Source organism: Vigna umbellata, chromosome 10 (assembly GCF_029865625.1).
Source record: "Vigna umbellata cultivar VRB3 chromosome 10, Vumbellata_1.0, whole genome shotgun sequence".
Lineage (NCBI taxonomy): Eukaryota > Viridiplantae > Streptophyta > Magnoliopsida > Fabales > Fabaceae > Vigna > Vigna umbellata.
In genome coordinates, this window is record NC_142174.1 from 1,490,360 (window position 1) to 1,511,074 (window position 20,715).

Below are 20,715 nucleotides of genomic sequence, written 5' to 3' on the forward strand. Positions count from 1 at the left end.
AAATAACGATTTCTTTAAAATAAAGTCATTCGAATAAGCAAGACTTAACTATTTTTGTAATTTTTTTTAAATCGGACTCAAATACGTAATTTTTAATTGTAAATAACTCTTATTTATAAAAGAATAATTTAAACTGCTTCCACCATTATATAATACTTATTTTTTTTATTCCATGTATATTGTATTTTTTACTACATGTGTATCCAAAAGCAAGTTACCATTTCACTGTGAAAAATAATCTAAATAATCTAAAGTGAAAAATAAGGTTTCAAACATTATTAAGCATCTATCAAAGTGAAAAAATAATCTAAATTTATGTTCAAAAATTTTTAAGCCTAATTTGAAAAATATAAATTCGCCAAAATCAATAATTTGACCATATTAGAATAATGAATTAAGTAATAATCCATAAACTACCTTAATTTTATATGGCTGAATATTTTTTATCTTAAACATTTGTCACATAAAAACTAATTGTCATTCTGTAAATAGATTCATTAATGATAACATAGATGATTTTTTTTTCTCTATCAATAAAGAAATTTCCATGAACACAGTACAAATTAACGCAAACAATAAAAATAAAATAAAATTACATTAAATACGACAAAATTAAAAGAGTAGAAAAAAAAATCTTTATAATATGTCTTTTCCCTGTTTAAGGAAAATCTTAAAAGTATTAACATATCACCATGAAATTACAAATGAATATGACTTCATTCCCATTTAAAAAAATATTTGAAAAATTAATGTATTATTAAAAAGTTGATATTTTATATGATAATTTCTCTAGTGTAATTAATGACAAGTATGATAAATATTCATTATTCATATTTATTAGAATATATTATTTGTCTTTTATATATGTATTTTGTGTTATTTTTATGGAAAGATGTATAATTTTTATATTTTTTTAATAAAGATTTAATTATTTTTTATTGGGATAACTATCTAGGAAGATTGAAGATTGAAAAAAAAAAAGTAATTGGACATGAAACAAAAGTTAATTTGTCCCAAGTTAAACGAAAAAGATAATTCAACATTGGTGAAATTTTTCTTAAATAACTTTAACATTTAGTAGTTTTATATATTTTTATCTTGAATTGAATCGGTCAATGTTTTTAATCACTATTTAAATTAGTAAGTAATCCTAATTAGTCAAACAAATACAAATTTTTTTAAAAAATCGCTACTTAAAATTTTCATTTTATTATTTATAGAATTTTTTACACTTTGTCGAAAAGTTAACATTTAATTTAAGATTTTTGTCTCAATTTACAGTATACAATTCTTCTAATTAATTTGAGATTTTTTGAGGAATTGTGTAATGTGAATATACATCGATTTTTAATTGAAGTTTTTATTTTTCAATATGGTTATTAGCTCTTCATTACTTAACATTAATAATTATTTGGTAAACTAAAAAAAATAGTGGAATAATATGATATTCTCACTATGTCATTGAAACATATTTTATAAATAAAATTTTATTCCGAGAATCATTTCAAAATGTCATTATTGTTATGTAAATATAATCAGAAATCAACCTAGAAATAATATTTGAATCTTATGCGTCTCTTGTCTTAGACCAAATATTAATAAAGTTTTATTAAGTCATAATCTGGACAAGTAGTTGGTCCAAATTCAAAATTCTTTCATAAGTTGCAGCACTCTTATAATTTCATTACGATGAGATTACATCATAATGATAAAATAACTCGCATTCATCACGAGGAACTGCATTGAAAAATAATTTTTAATGTAACCATGGTCCACCTCAATTCGTATTAGATTTCATAAATTTTATAGGGCTTTTTATTTGTTACAACCCGTCATATTAGGATAATTTATTAAGTAGTTGATTTAAGTGACGATGAGTTTCTAGAAGAGAATATTTCTTAAAAAAAATTTAATTGTAGCATCTTTAGTAAAATCTTATGATATTTTATGTTCTAGTTTTTCTTATCTCATTATACAAGACTTTATAAAAGTTCATCTAAATTTTACTTTTATAACAAACCACAGTTTGAGCTCTTAAATAACTTTTTATTGCTATATAAAAGACCTTATAATTTAACTTTTAAGATGTAAGAATATAAAAAAAAATCTAAACAGCGTAAAAGTATAAAAGATATATTTAGAGATCACCAGAGTTTTTTTTTACAAGAATTCATCGTCCATACTATAGTTATTTTAGTAAAAAGCCTTGTAAAGATAAATATAAAGATCTTATATAAAAATGTAGATTTTTTTTTTAATATCAGTATTCATAAAATTAGTAAATATTTTTTATCATAATCATATATAACCTTATTTCCCTATTTGGAGCAGAATAATGTTTAAAAAAGAACCTAAATTAAGAAATTTAAAGAATTTTCCTCAAAAATACACTGCTGCATATTAATAATACAACTTATTAATAGACTTTTAAAAGAAATTATTTATAAATTCATTACCTAATATTCTTGAAAGATTTAAAGTCTCCCACAAGTTTTGTATTATAAGATGAACAGTCTTTTCAAGAAAAAGCCAATTGACCCATTTAGAATTATTGGCATAATTAATGTCACACTACTAATAAAATAATGCAATTCCTATTAAAATACATTAACGCTACGAATCTCAATCGCGCTTATTTGTGGCTTGCAGAGTTCAGTATAGCCGCTGAAAAATGACTTATTCCAAAAAAACTCACCGAGCTTATAGAAAAACTCAAGGCATGAGAGAAAGAATCAATTGGCACCATAAACCCACTTCTCTGCATTGCTAGTGAAACTAACTAACTCCTCTGGCTTAAACCACAAATTAATCTCATCCTTGGCAGTTCCGGGACCATCACTCCCATGAATGATATTTCTGTAAAGCACAAGACAATTATAATCAAATTTGTGATGACCAAATAATGTACAAAGCATTGTGTAAAGAGAAACAAAACTAGCAAATTTATTTGCAGAACAATTGGTTACCTTCCAACAACAACAGCCAGATCACCCCTAATTGTTCCAGGTTCTGATTTCTGGGGATCTGTGGCTCCAATTAGCTTTCTGCCATAGGAAATAACTCCCTGTCCTTCCCACACCTGTGACATGAATTTTAGGGAAACAAAAAAATAATTAAGAACACTGGTTTTTTTATTCCTGTCATCAGAGGTTGAGTCATTTCTATTTTCTAACCATTGCAATAACAGGACCAGAGCTTAGGAAATCACACAGCCCATCGAAGAAGGGTCTTTCTTTCAGGTCGTGATAGTGCTGTTTGGCAAATTCCTTTGAAGGAATCACTACTTTAATTCCCACAAGCTTGTACCCTTTCCGCTCAAAACGAGATATAATCTCAGAAATCTGAAAAGGAGAAAAACAAAAATGGTGAGCAAAACCTGAACAAAGGTCAGAAGTGTGGAAGAGAGCATTAGATAGTCCCAAATTATAAGGATTTCATGTTTCGACTAATGTATGTGTGAAAGTTAAATTAACGAATATAGAAAAAAGAATTAATAACATTTTAAATAAGATTAAGCAAAGATTAGTTGAGACTGTATTTCCATACTCGGTAATCATTTCTCAAAGTAGGGACCATATTGTGACACGTGATGACAAAGTTGCACTTACTTGTTCACAATGTTTCACAAACAAATCATAAAGAAGTGCAAGAAATGAAATTTCACTTTACCAGCCCTCTCTGAACTCCATCAGGCTTGATGGCAATGAAAGTGCGCTCCAGCTGTGTAAGAAAAAGTAGACACGTTATAATCGTGTCAGGGAAAACAGCACGCAACCAGCAGTATCAGCGTAAAAGGCAAGGAGAATTCGTTAAAGAAATGTAAAGCGTACCTCAGCTGCGTGCACCTCCTGATCTTGGAACATGTAAGCTTCAAGACACAACAGAAGAAAAAGAAAATAAAATAAAATCAGTAGCAGAATACCAAGTTAAAGGAAGCCTGCACTAATGTTAAGATCCCACCAACTAATTCAAAGCATATAAGCAGACGCTTAAAACTTTTGTCGGAAATCCGATTTCACATCCTACTATAGATAAAAAAATATCGATACAAGTGAATATAAATCTACATTTTAACATAATATCAAAACCATAACCATAAGTTAAAACCTGTTAGACCTATCGTGTCATTTCTATTGGGTCACTATCGGTTAAAGTGTTAAGTTACTGTGTCAAAAATTGGTTAAATCTAAAAAGACTTGATTAAAGTTTTGAAATATTTTACTATGTAGGGGATGTTAAGGGAATTAAAAGTGTATGACATCCAAAAACATAACTTGATCCAAAAATAGTATTATTGATGTTGAAGAGGTCCCGAAAGCCACAGCTGCTACTATTAAGCAGCAAGGGACGAGGCTCCTCCTCCTTTGACACCCAATCGGCATCTCATATAAGTAATTGATTAAGATGCTTATGATTTTTAGTTAAATCTAATCTTAATTTTATGAAATTCTATTACATGACTAGATATGTATCTCAAACAATTGTATTATATATATTTTTAAAATAATTGCATTGTCTGTTGTATCAGATTCACATTTTTATATATGTACATCTTACTTAGATCTTAACCATCTATATTAATTGTACAGTGTAGATCTACTCATTGTAGACAAATATATGATATAAACGATAGTGGCACGCAGGATTAAAGATGCCCATTCGTAGCAATTAAAATACATATCCGGTTTGTCACTTTGTGATCACAAACACACACAGTAGTCAAAAAGTAAATGCATTGTTTCAACAGTTATTGCTGACCAAACCTGCAGCAGGAAGAGCAATGGCTCCCGAAATCCATGATGACGCGGATCCACTTCCAGAACCGCTCCTCCCATGACTCGAGGACCAAAGAGGCACTTTGCTGCTCAATGAAACAGCAGCAGCAGCCCCAACCGCACGTCCTTCTGTAAAAGCGAAAATTCATTTTTCGTCTCAGCGAAACACAAAACATCTAAATTCAACCCATTCACATTTCCAATCGGTTCCTAACGAAAACCATAACAAAGTACACGGATATTTCCAATCCAAAAAAAAAAACAGATGTTCGCGCAAATTGTATAAAAGAAAATTAAAAAGAAAGCTGAGAATCATGAAGGTTTAATTTTAGCACGACGATATAGTGGTTAGGGTATAAGAAAGGTTTAAATTAAAAAAAAAGGCAATTGGAGAATGATGATGAGAAAAAGGCATAGGAGGTAGTTACGAGAGTGAAAACGAGAGGCTTTGGAAGCAGAAAGAAGGGACCTCGCGGCTCTTGAAGCAGATTTGCAAACCTGTGAGGCCATCTTCTTGGCTTCGTGTAGATTGTTCTGAGTGACAGAGCAGAAGAAGAGAACACAAGGATGCAACGGTGAAGAATGATCAAGGATTATCGCTTCCTTTTATTTCGCCTACCTTTGCAATTTGGTCCTTGGGTTTTTGTTTTTTTAACTTTTCGGTAGTTTTGGTAGGATGTGTAAATTGGAAACGGGTGGTGTGTATGTGAGCACGTAGTGAGAGTTAGGGTTAATTAAGTAACTTTACTACTGCAGTCAAACATTGCCCATGATGTTTGAGCCCACGTGCTCGGAATAAGATCCTCTCCAACCTCCTCCCCCTATATCTGTGCGCTTCCTGCATTCTCTACTTCTTACTCTCACCTAACAAGCATTCACATGTAAAATATTAGTTATACAAATCGCATAAATTTTTAATTTTTTATTTGGATTAACTAAATTTTAGGTTCATACTTTTAATTAGGTGATAAGACTATTATTTTGGTCACTTATCTTTATACATTAATAATATAAGTATAAAAGTATTTTTTATCAATATAAAATAATATTAAAATTGACATGTTAAATAACCAGATTGTTACATATGATTTCCGTATCATCATCTTTAACGATAAAGAAATTTTCATGACTGAATTAAAAAATCTAAAAAACTTTAGCATATTTTCCTACTATTCTCCAATTTAACTTTTAGGTGCATGTATCTCAACCGCTAATATGCATTAAACTTTTACAGAAAAAATAATTAAAAATGGATGGTGAGAGATTGAACTGCTCATCCTAAAGTTGTTTTCTAGCTGCAGGGGACATCCGCATTTATGTTACAGAATAAGTCCAACAACCGGAGGAGGGATGGCTGAAGTGAAATTATTAACAGCAGAGGAGACAGAGATTTTATTATGTACAAAGGATAATAGCAAGAGAAATGATGGTTGAAAAGGATGATGTAGTGATAATAAGATTGATGAATGATTGATTTAGTTTAAAGGGTGAGAAAAGAGGGATAGAGGTAGGGAACAATGCTCTTTTATAGATTCTTGTTTCCTGGAAAATCATTACGAAACCCCCTCTCTTGTCAAATACTTTACGTGGTACTGTTGCATTTGGACAAAAAGAACCAAAGAAAAGTTTCTTAGATGAGGCTCAAGTCTCGATTGCAATCAAGGAAATTTAGCTTGTAACCTGTGCTCACCTTTTTAAATGTCTGAGTATAGTAGTTTTAACTACCTAAACGTGACCCACTTCATTTGCTTCAGTGAAACGGAGATGGAAAACTAAAAAGAAATTGTGGAATCAACTTCACTCTCAAGATTGTCCACCAAAACGTGGAATTTTTTCTTCAGCAATGTTAGGCCAAAAATGTGTTTAAAAACTATTTTAACCACATAATCAATTAAGTAACTGCCTGCCTGTCATTTTTCTTTTTTTTTAATCAAAATAATAATAAGAAATAATACTAATAGTAAGATTAAATAAGAAGAATTTCCGATGGGAAACACGAGCCGCAAATATCTCTCCGTTATAGCTAAAATTGGCACCCCTTTCGCATTTGATTTTCACTTCTATTCCTTTTTGTTACTATAAGGGGCGTAAAGCATCGCCCAACCATTCACTTGATATACGTCGAAGGCATTCCTATAATGACTTTTGGATAATCCTCTCTAGTTTAGTTTTTGAGGTGAAATAGAGCTTAATTCACACTCATTTCTAAATACATTCACCGTATAATCTTGGCATTCACATTTTTCTTGATTATTATTTCAGTAGGGGCAGAGGGGAGAAGTCTTTCCCATGACACGAATGAAAATCTTTTGTAACCCAACTATCAACTTTTACCCCCTCCCACTTCTTTATATCACTATTTTATGCCTACAATATAATTTACAGCTTATCATAATCTCCCCAGGAAGATAATGAAAGTTGGACACTAACAACTCATAATGCTGTTCGTGAACAAAAGTATAACCACCAATCTTCATGCAGAGTTTTTATCCTTTTTTAAACCTCAAGATGCCACAATAGTCACTATTCAGGTGTAAGCATTCAATTTTATGTTTCTCTTTATAAAGATGTACCAACTCTAGTTAACATACATATAGAAAGGTCATTAAAATTGCAAGGTTTAAAAAGTCACAAATAAATCACTAGTTTTTATTAAGTTACTTTCAAGATATCATCGTTATTTACAAAGTAGCCAAGATTTACAAAAGCCACTTAAACTCACCAAACAAGGTGTACTTATATTAAATCTTAGTCGAACCATTGGGAACTGAAGTATCAGATTCCAGTTTGCGGTCAGCTTTAGGAAATGTATCACATTCCAATTTGCATTCGCTTTGTAAAGCTGATAACCAAGAGCCCACCTGAAAGAAGAACATTGGAGGCAAACTACATCATTGAAATGGTGACATGTGACTGACTTTAGAAGGTGATCAAAATTATATCAAGGATGAAAATTGCTTAACATAGTTCAGAGTGTAAAACTAAAATACAATAATATTAATAAGTACTACTAAGAATCAAATTATCTTAACGTGAACACACCTGTATCTTAGAACTGCTTGAGCATTCATATCGCAATCCATGACGAGTTAAAATATAAAAGGCATACTGAATTTCATCATCTTCTTGCTTAAAACATGGTAAACTCCCTACTTCAATGATATCAGATAGAAGAGTCGAGTCCTGCGGGCTTATATCTGCAATGTTTTCCCTTCATCAGAAAGCATGCATTGATGCTTTATAAATGAAAGTAAATCATTTAAAAGCTTGAGAATAATTTTTGTTTGATTGAGCGAACCATGTGCAGTTGTTCTTTTTCAAAGACAGATTAAAACACAAATTTAGGCTTTTTCAAAATAGCTTATGCATATGGGAGAGCTAGTTCTAAGCATGACATAAGGGTCTCCTTGACTAAGCTAGCAGCAAATTCCCCGCTGCTGCTCCTATTACTCTATTTAAATTAGGGTGGGTCTACGGCTGGTCCATCCTTTGACATAAAAGGGAATTTTTTAAATAATTATAAAGAGAATTCTTGGAGCTTCCAGTAGCTCAAGCTTTTGGAGAGTTGATTCTTGACAGGTTGAAATCCAAACAAACGTCATCTAAACGTCTTTAACTATATGGTGACGATACCTATATACGAGCTTCTGATTTGAAAGAAAAAAATGGTCAATAACAAACTTCAAGATAGTAGAAGTGGTACTATCCAATGGAGAATGAATTTTCCTAACCGAGGAATTGATTATAAAAGTTATTGAAAAGGCATTCCACACGGTGATTAAGAGGTTTCCAACACTTCCATTTCTCATCCACCCACATTTTAAAAGGCACAAATGTAATTTATCTGTAGAAAAAAGATTGTGAAGCCCGGTAAATTTTGACGTTCTGATTAGTCACATCATGCATTTAACTGAAAGATGAAAATAAGTTCATATTTGGTTGAGAAAATAATTTGAAAGCATGGGTGTTCCAATGGAATATTCTTTCTCGGGTGGTGTTTGTTGTGGATAGAGTGAAAAAAATTGAGTCTAGTCCCCTCTTATGTTTCTTATGTTATAATTGATAGAAAAATGAAAAAAATAATAATTAATTTTTTAAGTTAAATAAGCTTGTCTTGACCGTTTGGCCCAATTTGAACCAAATAAACTTTTGGGTTACCAAAACAAATCAACCTGCGCTATCTTTTGGCTCCTAGATAACTCAAATTGGTCTGAAAAAAATTTTAGATCTGAAGAGTGAACTGGATAGATTGCTCTTCTTTATTTACATCTATGTTTCGGTAAAATGAAACGGACATTTCATCACTTTTGTGATGAGATATCATTCCTACAGGCAGACAATTCAAAAGAGTTATCCTCACTAAAACAGTTGAATTCCTGCATCTTATGTATGTCAGCAAATTCATGTGACTAATATCGAGTATAATAACAATACAATGACAAACAGAGAATTGCCGTTATCTATAGATTCTATATCCTACGCTGGATTCACTTTCATGCATTCTACCTAGCATAAATCGTTTAGGAGCAAGCAAGAACATTCAAAAAGGAATAAAACATCTTCAAATAAATTGGTATTTCTTTATATATTCAAAAATAGAGGGGCGCGGGAGAATAATACGAAACAGAGAGCAGAGCTTTACTGTTCAGATTTAACTGCATTAATATTAAAGCAAAGTAATTCTTAAAAATGAGAACTGCAAGAATGAAAGAACATGACTTACTGCATTACCTGTACACAACAGATATAAAAATATACATGCTCCATGGAGAACAACAAAACGAGGAAGCCGATCATCTACTTCAGTATCATCTATCGGTGCAGGTTCTCCTGGTAGTGCTGCCCATCTCTTTACAAGAGAGAGCAAAAGCAAATGAGTTCAGCTTGTTATGTCAAATAAATAATGAAGCTCAAACTAAAGAAACATAAACTGGTGTAGGGCAGGCAGTTAGTACAGTTCGAATGTATAAATATCCAGATAAACGAGCAGACCGCAAAACTTCATCAATATGTTCCAACCTGTGTTAATTGTTAAACAAAATTAATTTAATAAATCATTATACAAGAAAGCACAGCACCCCAGCTCTCCTAAGCCAATCAAGAATTCCCCACAGAAAGGGGAGGAATAGGTAGATAGGTATTAAACAGTTAATTTCTTTATTTTCTCAATGCAGCTATTTCAACTACAAATAAGACTAAAGAGTAACTGTGTCTAGCACACCAGGAAGAATCACTTGTAAGGAGTGAAATGGATAACAACGAAAGAAAAAGGAAGTCCTCATTTTATTCTTAACACTTCAAAAAGTCACACTTATCTAGATTTTAATACTTATGACAGCATCTACGCAGCTTCTATGAATAATATCAGGACCCCTAGAGGATACAAGAATTGTGACCGAAAGAATTCTGCTAATTAGTGAACAATTAATATTACAAAGTTGAGGATGACATCACTCACTGAGCTTTCAAGTGAGCTTCCCTCTCCTCTATATCGGCAAGTTCTGTTCGAAGTGATTCCACTTCCGCAGCTGTTAGCTCAACCTACAGAATATAAATTTTTATTGGTAGGATGTAATAGAAACTTGACCGATGACAAAATATGCTCAGCATAAAAGCTTCTCAAATCACACCTTTTCCTGACCTCCAGTACTGGAACCCCATGACAGTCGCCGAGGAGAAAACAAGTTCAACATGAAAGCTGTCCTTAATTTCCTTCGACTCCGTTGATGGCGTGAGGACCTAAACTAAGCTAGATTGAGTGAATCAAATAAATTGAAAGTCTCTCAACAACTGTTTTTATTATTGCTTTCTTCTATTCATTTTTAACCAGGAAACCATACCTTGATGATTGATCAGTTCCAGGCTCTGTAATAGATGATGTTCTGCTCTCAGGGGATTCTGAACTTGCTGTTGGAACTTGAAAGTGATCAGGGATGATTTTTAGTTTCGGGGGACCATCATCCATTAAATTTACCTTCAACAAGAAGAAAGGACGGCAATCCTATTTTGAGGACGACAGCATAAGAGTGAAGCAGGGTTTATCCTTATATAATAATAACCACGCCAAGATGTTAAATAGGCACAAAATTCACCACTTCCTTAACTGATTCATAAGTTGCAAATCAGTTTTTGACTTTCGCCCAGTATGCAGCCAAAGGTCATTTCAGCAAATAGTTGGAATATGACACGGGTGCCAGCCCTGAAATGTACAAAAACAAAAGTTCAGCAACACATAAAACATCCACATCCAATCTTTACCACCACCACCCCCAAAAAAAAACATCGTGGACTACCACCGGCTAACAAGAAAACAACATACGCAAATCGTTAGACCATCAAAAACAAGCAGTCCCAGAATAGTTGTGGCTAAACTACTACAATTGAAGAGAAAAGCATGTTCCTTTGCCTTCAAATAAAGTGGTGTGGAATATAAAATCCATTCGTCCAGAAAGATCGTAAAGAAAATGCTGACTACCAATCACAAGGGACCAAAAACTCAAGAAAAACAGGCAAGTTCTAGAGAAGATATAAGACTGGCTCTCACGGCATTGGTTTGCCAGCTGCTATAACAAACAAACGGTATCCCTTTTCCATTATTTCCTCCCTCTCAAGGTAAAAAGAAGCAACTCTTTTACGCAGATCAAATTATAAAACATACTGAAAGAATAACTCCAGCTTAGTATTTAACTATGGTTATGTATTACTCCAAAGTCCAAAGCGAACAGCATGCTAAATACTCGATTATAATGCTTCTTTAAAAGCAAAAAATCGATAACCCAGAAAGACTCGGATGCTCATTTAAATAGTGTGAGGAATAGACTTCACCTATACAATCGCTCCACGTGATCAACAAAAGCCTTCACCCACATTCATCAACTTAAACAACGGAACTCAGTCGGAAATAGTAGTAGCCACAAGATACAGAAGCAGAAACGTCGGAAAACAAAGAACGATAATAATACACTTCAAACCACGAATCAAGCAGAAACTCAGAACTACTAAACTAGATCAACACATGTTGCTGATATACTAACCCTAATACTCCAAACAGAGCGAAGATCGAAAGAAAACACAGAATAAATAAATAAAATAAAAATAATGGGTCAAACAAATAGAACATGTGGCACGACAGCTACAGCTTACAGGTTAGAAGTGCCAGAGTATTAGTAGACGACGTATTATTAAAAGAGAAGTTTTTTATGAATAGAGTTTGAAGAAATAAACCAGAGAAGGGTTTGAGGTTGGATACTTTCCTCGCTGGAATGAAAACAGAAAGCGGCTCGAAGCCCAAGAAGGTGGTGTTTGTTTCGTACAGCGCGCTTCCGTTTGCTGTTGCGGTTATAGCGAAAAGACACTTTGGCCCATGAATTTTTCCCCATCCGCAATTCTTCACAGATTAAAAAAGTAATATAATGTTTTAAAAGTTATTAGCTGTTTAAGTATCGTGATGATTAGTTATTAATGTGTGTCAGTCATCTTCGATCATTGCAAAAAAATAAAAAAAAAAAAAAATCATCTTCGATCATTGCAAAAAAAAAATTAATCAATATATAATTACAGAATTTATCTACATTAGTGAGAAGATTTTGGTTAAAAGTAATGTAGAAAAACAAATTGAAGTGAAAATTATGACAAATACAAAACCTTTTTAGGTTAATAAGTAGAATTTAGTTTCAAGATAGGTTGCAAACCCTTAATTTAGTTCATATACATATAAATTTATTTAAGCAATATATACGTGTGTCGACGCCCCCTTAATGCATTCTCTCATTTTTTTGTTGAGGTGTCAAAACGGTCACAACTCGCGTCAACTCGGTCCACCACAGATTTGAGTCAGATTGATTTTAAAAAATTTGTATTTTCTTATGCGGATCAGATTTTAATCCGACTCATTTAAACCCGACTCATGCGGATTGAACCCGTGGTGGACCGGGTTGACCATCAATCCACCTACCTAATTTTATTTATTAAAATTAATTTTAATTTAATTTTATAAAAAGTATTTATTATTTTGTTTTTGCTTGAAAAAATTATTTAAGTTTCTTATTTTTAAAATTAATTAAACACCATGTTGGAAGTAAAATTTAGCAGTGAAATTTGTTTAGATTTGAATTATAAAAAGTTCGTAATTTTTTTATTTAAAAAAAATTATAATTAAATGAGTCAGTTTACCCACCAACTCGTGATGAGTCGGGCTGGGTTCAAATTTTTCTGGCTCGCTAATAAATGAGTTAGGTTGAATTGGTTCACTAAGTTACTAACCCATGGTGGATCGGACCGGGTCGAGCCGAATAACTCGTTTGACAGCTTTTGATCAAATCTTAAATTTGATATGACAATCGTGAGCTACTTTTAAAAAAAAATGGAAAGCCTTAAATTCAAATATTTCATAATAAATCCAGATGCATAAAACTCTTTGAATTTCTAACGGGTTATCCCTTATTTCTTTATGTTTATTTAAATACATGTTTTAAAGTTAAATTTAACAAACTCTTGTAGGATATAAAACTGCACGCTATTAAGAAAATTAAAACCGGGCACTCTGCCAAAGTACATGTTTATGCTTACAAACATGTAGGAGATTCTATCTCACTTTAAGGATAGTGTGCCGAAATGCAGTGTTCTTATCAAAGGGAGCCTTCCCTAATTTAGATGAATGAAGAGGTGACAAAACGGATTTGGACTTTAAAGTTTGAGTTAAATCCCAATCTAATCACGGTCAAATACCGGTTTAGCGCACAAAACCGAGGCTTTCACAGGGCTTGGACTTCATTTTTTAGGCCTCAGTTAAATTTGGGCTTTTATAGCCCAGCCCAAGAGGTCGGCCTACATTGAGCCGGGTTTTCGTTTTGGTACCACTAAATGAAATGTAACAGCGGTGGATCAGTGTGAAACAACATGGCTGCCTGAGGAGGTGAGTTCAGAGACTGCTTTGGTAATTGGTCATTTGGTGTTCAACGAAAAATAAGGTACACTCATACCTAGTGACTCGCCTTTGGGGGGCTCTGAAAGCTTTGAAAGTTGCATGGCACAAGGGAATCAAACAACTATATATTGAATGTGATTCAATACTAGCAGTCCAGCTTTCCACTCATGGCAACCAGCAACAGCCTCGATAGAATATGGTCCATAACAAACACTCTTCTTCTCTTACTCTGCACACTTCCTTGCTAATTAAATGTATAACAAGCAACTGAGGCACTTTGTGCCTAGGTAAATTGGCTAGTTATAGCAGTAATAACATGGACAACACGGTTCTCAATTTCAAAGTTCAAACCTGGTCATATTCCATTATTGACAATTTGAATCGGTAAACTGTGGTCAGAAAAACACTCCAACAACAAAAAGGAAAAAGTAAGCATCGTCAGAAGTTTGATGAATCAGAGTCACAGAAGAAGTCCAAGACACAGGTGCGTTTTCCGGAACACTTTTGATTAGAAGCAGCCACCCAACTGCCAAAAGTCCACAACTTTAAATTAGTAACAGAAATAAACCAAGGGGCAAGAAAATCTGATTTGACTCCCAGTTATCAAGTATTGATCAGTCAATCAAGCCAATACCTAGCCAGGCTAAAACCAAAGATGATTAGTATTTACGAAAAATAAGTAAACAAGAAAAACACACGTATATTCTGGGAGGAAGACTTCCTCCATGAAAATATTCCCTTTTTGTACAGGTGCGTAGGTTCCGATGTAGGAACCATGCACATCCAACGGTTGGTCTTCTCCTGGAGGAAGTTCTTAAGAAGCCTAACTAGTAGCAAACTTCAATAGTAGCTCATGCAAGGGTAAGTAGGGTCCTAACCTAACCCAGCTAACCCAGTGACCCCTTGTCACTCCATAAATGTATTTGTTATGAGCAAAGTAACAAATGCAATCAGAAAAGGTAAAAAAGCCCAGCACTAAGAAGGAGACTTTCCATACCAAAACTGCTTCAATTTCTTCTTTGGACACTGGAGTTCTTTTGGGCTGAAGAGGCCTTCCCTCCCACTGCCGCGGAAGCATTTGAACTTGAAAAGAATGACAAATTAGCATCGCTAGCTGAAGATGCAGCTTGAGTCTCAGATGCAGAACCTGCAATGAAATTTTCAACAGAATTGGTAATTTTACTCATAGTCAATCGACAGATAATTGAGGAAAGAATTCAGTCACTCGTCAGAGGATCTCAACTATTACCAATCACAACCATAATTTTCAAAATAGATCCGCTGCCCCAAACGGACCCCGTGGAACAAAAAATAGTTCAAAAACCAGATATGAACCAAGCACGATTTCGAAGCAATTTTTCAATTGTTTAACTATTTCTTACAAATTTTCATCTTATAAAATACTTTATATGATCTTTCTATGTTAATGTAAAATTTTAGTTAGAGTAAATAATCTAAGTATGGAAGGTGTAGAGAAGTTTCACAATGCTATCCAATTACGAAGGTTTGACATGATAAGTTTCTTTCATTTTATAACAATTACTTTAAGTCATATCAACCGTGACTTTTCATTGGTAGACACAATGTAAAACCTTTTACACTAACAAAATAACCTTTAACACTGACAAAATAAATTCAACTACACTTTAATCGCGACCAAACAGCAGTTCCAATTTGAAAAACATTTACCAAACAACAACCACTTAGCCATATCCCATTAGATTGATCAGCTAGCGACACGAGTCAAAAACCACCTCTAGTAGACTCCACCAGAAACCATATTTTCAATAAATCCATTTAGTACTCTCTCATCAATCACAAATAATCATCAAATGAAAACCTAGACTGAACAAAAAATAAAATAAAATAAGATAAACTGCAAAAAAGTAATAATAATTAAAGCATACTAATCCTTCGTAATACTGACTATTCGACAAGTATATGGTCTTCTAAAATTTGGGACACCTAAGAATCGTTGATGGGATGCGGATGGAAACACCGTTCTGCAAACCACGAATCCTTATGCGCAATTAAATAACGTAATACTAACCGCCCCTTCAGCCGAAGTGAACGAAGTCAATTAAAACTATGGAGCTTGTATAGAATAATCGGCACAAAACAATATAGCATCACCCTACAATTTGAATATGGGAGTAGTTCAAGCTCACAAAACCAGCTTGGGAGATGAAGAGTAGATCTCACTATTACATATTACTTTACCCTTGACTCTAATCAACTTGTATTTGGTTCTTTCCGATTTTAGGCTCAGATTATTCATTGATTGTGGTAGAAAACGGCAAGAAAGTGATTGAAAACATCACAGAAAGTAGAAAATGGAGAAAAATTGAAAGGGAGAAAGAGTGTACCGACCAGAAGCAGCGGAGTTGGTACGTCTGTTGGGAAACTTGATGCGGGGAATTCGTTTCAACGCCTGAGTTCCACCCATCGCTCACGCTTGCTGCTACAAAATTCACTTTCCGATTCACAATTCTCCGTTGTCTCGACACTCATGTTGTAAATCATGTCAATTGTCCACCCTCCATGTTTGGGCCTCACTGTTTACACCCCCATATCCAATGAACATTCTATAATCTATTACTCATTTTCTCTTCACACCCTCCCCATTTGTTTTGTCCAATTTTTCTTTACTTTGTTTTTCGCAGAGAAAAACTAGTATATTTTTCTCAATTTTTTTACTTCTTATTTATTGTTTTTCATGTATATTTAATAATTTCAATTTTAGATGGTTGACTAAAAAATTTCTAATGTTGTTCAAAAAAAAAATATCGCGGTAGTGTTATAATTAAAAGAAAACTATGTAAGAATTTCGTAAGTCTAATTAGCCAAAAAAATTTATTTAAAAAAAATATTTTTTGTGTTAGCAATTATACACAATAACAATAAGCCACAATTTAACTGTACAAGACAATAATACAAAACAATAATGACAAACAGCTACTTTATGTAAAAAAAATTCTGAAATTGGAAAAGATAATCGTATCGTTGTTACAGTTGAGATTGATAAAAATATAAATGGAAATATAAAATTTCACGTAAATATAAAATTTGTTTTCTTACATAAAAATAAAAAAATTATATAAAATAATCAACAAAATAATTCGTTGAAATTTATATAATTTCAATAATAAATAAGTACAGTATTAAATGAATAATAAAGAATGTAACAATGCAGCGATGATCTAAATTCTTAGTCATAAAAATGTAGTTTGGATATTAAAGTCTTCTATTATTATTCTAAGAGAAAAAATGGTAAACTATAAGTATAATCTGGATAGATTATTTGACATGTTAATATAATAGCTTGTTTAAATAAGCTACTATATAAAACATAGGTAAAATAATTATATCTAGATTTCATTTACCAAATTTATCTATAGTTTATGTGAAATGTTTTGAAATATCAGCCTAAAATAAATAAGAAAATGAGTTTAGTATCTTTTGAAAAATGCTGCAAATAGCTTAATATGCACTAGATGATGATACCGATAACATAATATAATAATGGTCTTCTGAAGAAAAAAAAAAAATAAATAAATAGTTTGATACACTTATAATTAAAGTATTGGACTACTTTATTGCTTTAAAATTAAAAATTAAAGTATTTTAAAGTTAAATCTAAAATCAATTCACTTCTTCCACAACATATTTTGTTTTGAATTTATATTTCAAATTTAATTTCACTATCAGAAATTCCATGACAAGGGTTCACTTTTCCATATTTAAATTGTAAGACTTGTTCCCAAAACCTAGTTATTAAATAATTATATAAATTTTATTATATAAATAAAATTTATATCTTGCTAAATGAAAATATATTATTAATAATAGTAAGTTAAAATTTTGTATGAAAATTAAAATTTTAATATCTTTATTTATTCTTTAAATTTATTTTTATTATTTTGACAAGTCATTTTAGTTAAATAAATTGACAAATGTATATTAACTAACATTATTTTTTAAACTTTTTTTCACTTAAAATTATTATTATATTATATTTATTTTTTACAATTTTTATTATGAAAGTTTTAAGTAATTATTTAGTGAAACAACAGGTTTTTCAAGTTATAATATTAAATTATTTTTAATTTTGAACTACATAAATTATTAGAAGAGAATCCAACAAAAATTAAAAATAGTGTAATTATTTATTGTCTTTATTGAATTAAAATAAATGAGAAGAATAGTAAAGAAACGCATAAAAATATAAAGAATAATAAATAAATAAATTACAAATATCTAAAAATAGTTGAGGGGCATTTCGAGTTTATATACTAAAAACTCTTAAAATAAGTTATTTTAAGATACGTACTAATATTTTTATATTAATCAAACACATCTTATTGTAACCTAACTTTTCTTAAAATAGTAGATTTTCTGTTTTTTCTTTTTTAAATCTGTATAGTATAAATATTAACGAGTGGTTACAAACAACCAACCGGATATTCAGGTAATCGTATTTATATCTTTAATTTGTTTTTTTTTTGGGCTTATATCAGCTTAGGACCATGAGGTAAATTATAAATACAAAGCCAGGGCCGAAAGCCAGGTACGTTCCACTTATTCTACATGACTCTCAAATAGTCAATAGTGATAACCATTCACTAAATATTCAACCAAGAGCCGAGGCTCTTCAAATCACACGCCTAACTTGGGCGTCGGAGTACCTTTTGCAGGTACATCCCCCTCGTCAAGAAGGAGACCGATCGGTTTGCGCCAACACCGATCGGCCAACAGGAGGAGTTTGGAAGCGAGCGAGCGGCCCAGACGCGTCAGCAGGTTAGTCTCTCGGTCCCTAAAAGTATCTACCGAAACATTTTGGCGCCCACCGTGGGGCCGAGCGTCAAACCCAATGATGACCACGAGGAGCATGGAGGAACAACAAAGCACCAGAAAGATTATTAGAAACCACAAGAAACCAAGACGAGCGTTCGGTCTCGACATCACTATTTCGGATCAACACGAGAAACTTTCGACAAAGTAAAAACTACACGTGAGACGTCGTCAACAAGATAAGTATTTTTTGAAATATGAATATTTCATAAAATATCTAATTGATAATAGATATTATAACAACTATTTTTATGTTAAATATATAGTATAATCCAGAATATATTATATGATATATGATATATAATATAGTACATAACTATAAATATAGTTATCTAATTATTATAACCGAAACATTTTCTGGCATGATTCAAATAGTCAAATAAATTATTGTGTTAGAGATAACTATCAACAACAATATTATAAAATCTCGAAACGGTTTTGATACCTTGTTTATTATATATCTTATTTATTCGGTGCAATTCATAATATCTGGTAACCGAATCATTTATTATACGGTTATATACCATAATATATATCATCATGAGAATTTTAGCAATACAACATCTTGAAGAAATATATATCAAAATCCACGCCATCAATTATGCAAGTGCATACTAAGATCTTGTTATAAACGAACTTCATGCTTAAAGTATCATGGAATTCAATAAACGAAGGGAAGTCTCCTATTGCAAACACTAATTACCAATTTCGTCAGCAAAGTTCATAATTAACGATCAAGTCCAAGACCGAGCGGTAAATCCCTCTCGGAGAGAGGTAAAGCCCTCTCAAAGACGAACGGTAAATCCCGTTCACTAGGAAACAATCCTAGCTCAAAACAGAGGTAAAACCCTCTCAAAGCCGAACGGTAAAGCCCGTTCCCTAGGAAGCACTCCTAGGTCGAAGACCGAGCGGTAAATCCCCCTCGGGAGAGAGGTAAAACCCTCTCAAAGACGAACGGTAAATCCCGTTCACTAGGAAACAATCCTAGCTCAAAACAGAGGTAAAACCCTCTCAAAGCCGAACGGTAAAGCCCGTTCCCTAGGAAGCACTCCTAGGTCGAAGACCGAGCGGTAAATCCCCCTCGGGAGAGAGGTAAAGCCCTCTCAAAGACGAACGGTAAATCCCGTTCACTAGGAAACAATCCTAGCTCAAAAGAGAGGTAAAACCCTCTCAAAGCCGAACGGTAAAGCCCGTTCCCTAGGAAGCACTCCTAGGTCGAAGACCGAGCGGTAAATCCCCCTCGGGAGAGAGGTAAAGCCCTCTCAAAGACGAACGGTAAATCCCGTTCACTAGGAAACAATCCTAACTCAAAACAGAGGTAAAACCCTCTCAAAGCCGAACGGTAAAGCCCGTTCCCTGGGAAGCACTCCTAGGTCGAAGACCGAGCGGTAAATCCCTCTCGGTTCATGTTGAAGGACGAGCGGTAAATCCCGCTCGGTTAATGTCAAAGGCTGAGAGGTAAATCCCTCTCGGTTCATGTTGAAGGACGAGCGGTAAATCCCGCTCGGTTAATGTCGAAGGCCGAGAGGTAAATCCCTCTCGGTTCATGTTGAAGACCGAGCGGTAAATCCCTCTCGGGAGAGAGGTAAAGCCCTCTCAAAGACGAACGGTAAATCCCGTTCACTAGGAAACACTCCTAGCTCAAAGCAGAGGTAAAACCCTCTCAAAGTCGAACGGTAAAGCCCGTTCCCTGGGAAGCACTCCTAGGTCGAAGACCGAGCGGTAAATCCCTCTCGGTTCATGTTGAAGGACGAGCGGTAAATCCCGCTCGGTTAAAGTCGAAGGCCGAGAGGTAAATCCCTCTCGGTTCATGTTGAAGGACGAGCGGTAAATCCCGCTCGGTTAATGTCGAAGGCCGAGAGGTAAATCCCTCTCGGTTCATGTTGAAGAACGAGCGGTAAATTCCTCTCGCTTAATGTCTAAGGACGAGCGGTAAATCCCGCTCGGTTAATGTCGAAGCCCGAGAGGTAAATCCCTCTCGGTTCATGTTGTAAGACGAGCGGTAAATCCCGCTCGGCTAATGAGGTAAAGCCCTCTCGGTTGATGTTGAAGACCGAGAGGTAAATTCCTCTCGGTTCATGTTGAAGGACGAGCGGTAAATCCCGCTCGGTTAATGTCGAAGGTCGAGAGGTAAAATCCTATCGATTAAGGTTGAAGACTGAG

The 20,715-nt window shown here is 33.4% G+C and overlaps 1 protein-coding gene and 1 pseudogene across 5 annotated transcripts; both read right to left on the bottom strand.

Moving 5' to 3' along the window:
* Positions 1-2,480: 2,480 nt before the first annotated feature.
* On the bottom strand, positions 2,481-12,147 carry LOC124824206 (nucleoside diphosphate kinase III, chloroplastic/mitochondrial). Of its 4 annotated transcripts, XM_088100326.1 has the most exons (14): positions 10,616-12,039; positions 10,406-10,514; positions 10,234-10,316; positions 9,731-9,794; positions 9,507-9,624; positions 7,818-7,972; positions 7,591-7,636; positions 5,204-5,293; positions 4,764-4,904; positions 3,831-3,868; positions 3,670-3,720; positions 3,174-3,341; positions 2,967-3,079; positions 2,481-2,856 (listed from the first exon to the last, which is right to left on the bottom strand). In XM_088100326.1, exons 1-14 carry the CDS (start codon positions 10,738-10,740, stop codon positions 2,733-2,735), a joined length of 1,425 nt encoding a protein of 474 aa, XP_087956452.1. In that variant the 5' UTR covers positions 10,741-12,039; the 3' UTR covers positions 2,481-2,732. The 4 variants fall into 4 exon arrangements, with proteins under 4 accessions (XP_087956452.1, XP_047152551.2, XP_047152553.2 ...); XM_047296595.2 differs by lacking the exons at positions 2,481-2,856; positions 2,967-3,079; positions 3,174-3,341; ... (2 more) ...; positions 4,764-4,904; positions 5,204-5,293 and having other exon boundaries at positions 7,404-7,636; positions 10,616-10,974; positions 12,000-12,147; XM_047296597.2 differs by lacking the exons at positions 2,481-2,856; positions 2,967-3,079; positions 3,174-3,341; ... (2 more) ...; positions 4,764-4,904; positions 5,204-5,293 and having other exon boundaries at positions 7,404-7,636; positions 10,616-10,974; positions 11,919-12,142.
* A 2,035-nt stretch (positions 12,148-14,182) lies between these two features.
* LOC148191595 (uncharacterized) lies at positions 14,183-16,229 on the bottom strand (annotated as a pseudogene). The gene is made up of 3 exons (XR_015782704.1): positions 16,072-16,229; positions 14,699-14,848; positions 14,183-14,227 (listed from the first exon to the last, which is right to left on the bottom strand). The product of XR_015782704.1 is annotated as an uncharacterized LOC148191595 (transcript).
* Between the last annotated feature and the right edge of the window lie 4,486 nt (positions 16,230-20,715).

Bases quoted from the DNA above. Each gene is read 5' to 3' on its own strand.
- LOC124824206 (XM_088100326.1), bottom strand. From the start codon at position 10,740: ATGGATGATGGTCCCCCGAAACTAAAAATCATCCCTGATCACTTTCAA. The intron at 7,973-9,506 runs GTAATGCAGTAA...AAAACATTGCAG, and splicing joins TTTATATCTGTTGTGTACAG to ATATAAGCCCGCAGGACTCG. The intron at 4,905-5,203 runs GTAACTACCTCC...TCGCTTTTACAG, and splicing joins AGCCTCTCGTTTTCACTCTC to AAGGACGTGCGGTTGGGGCT.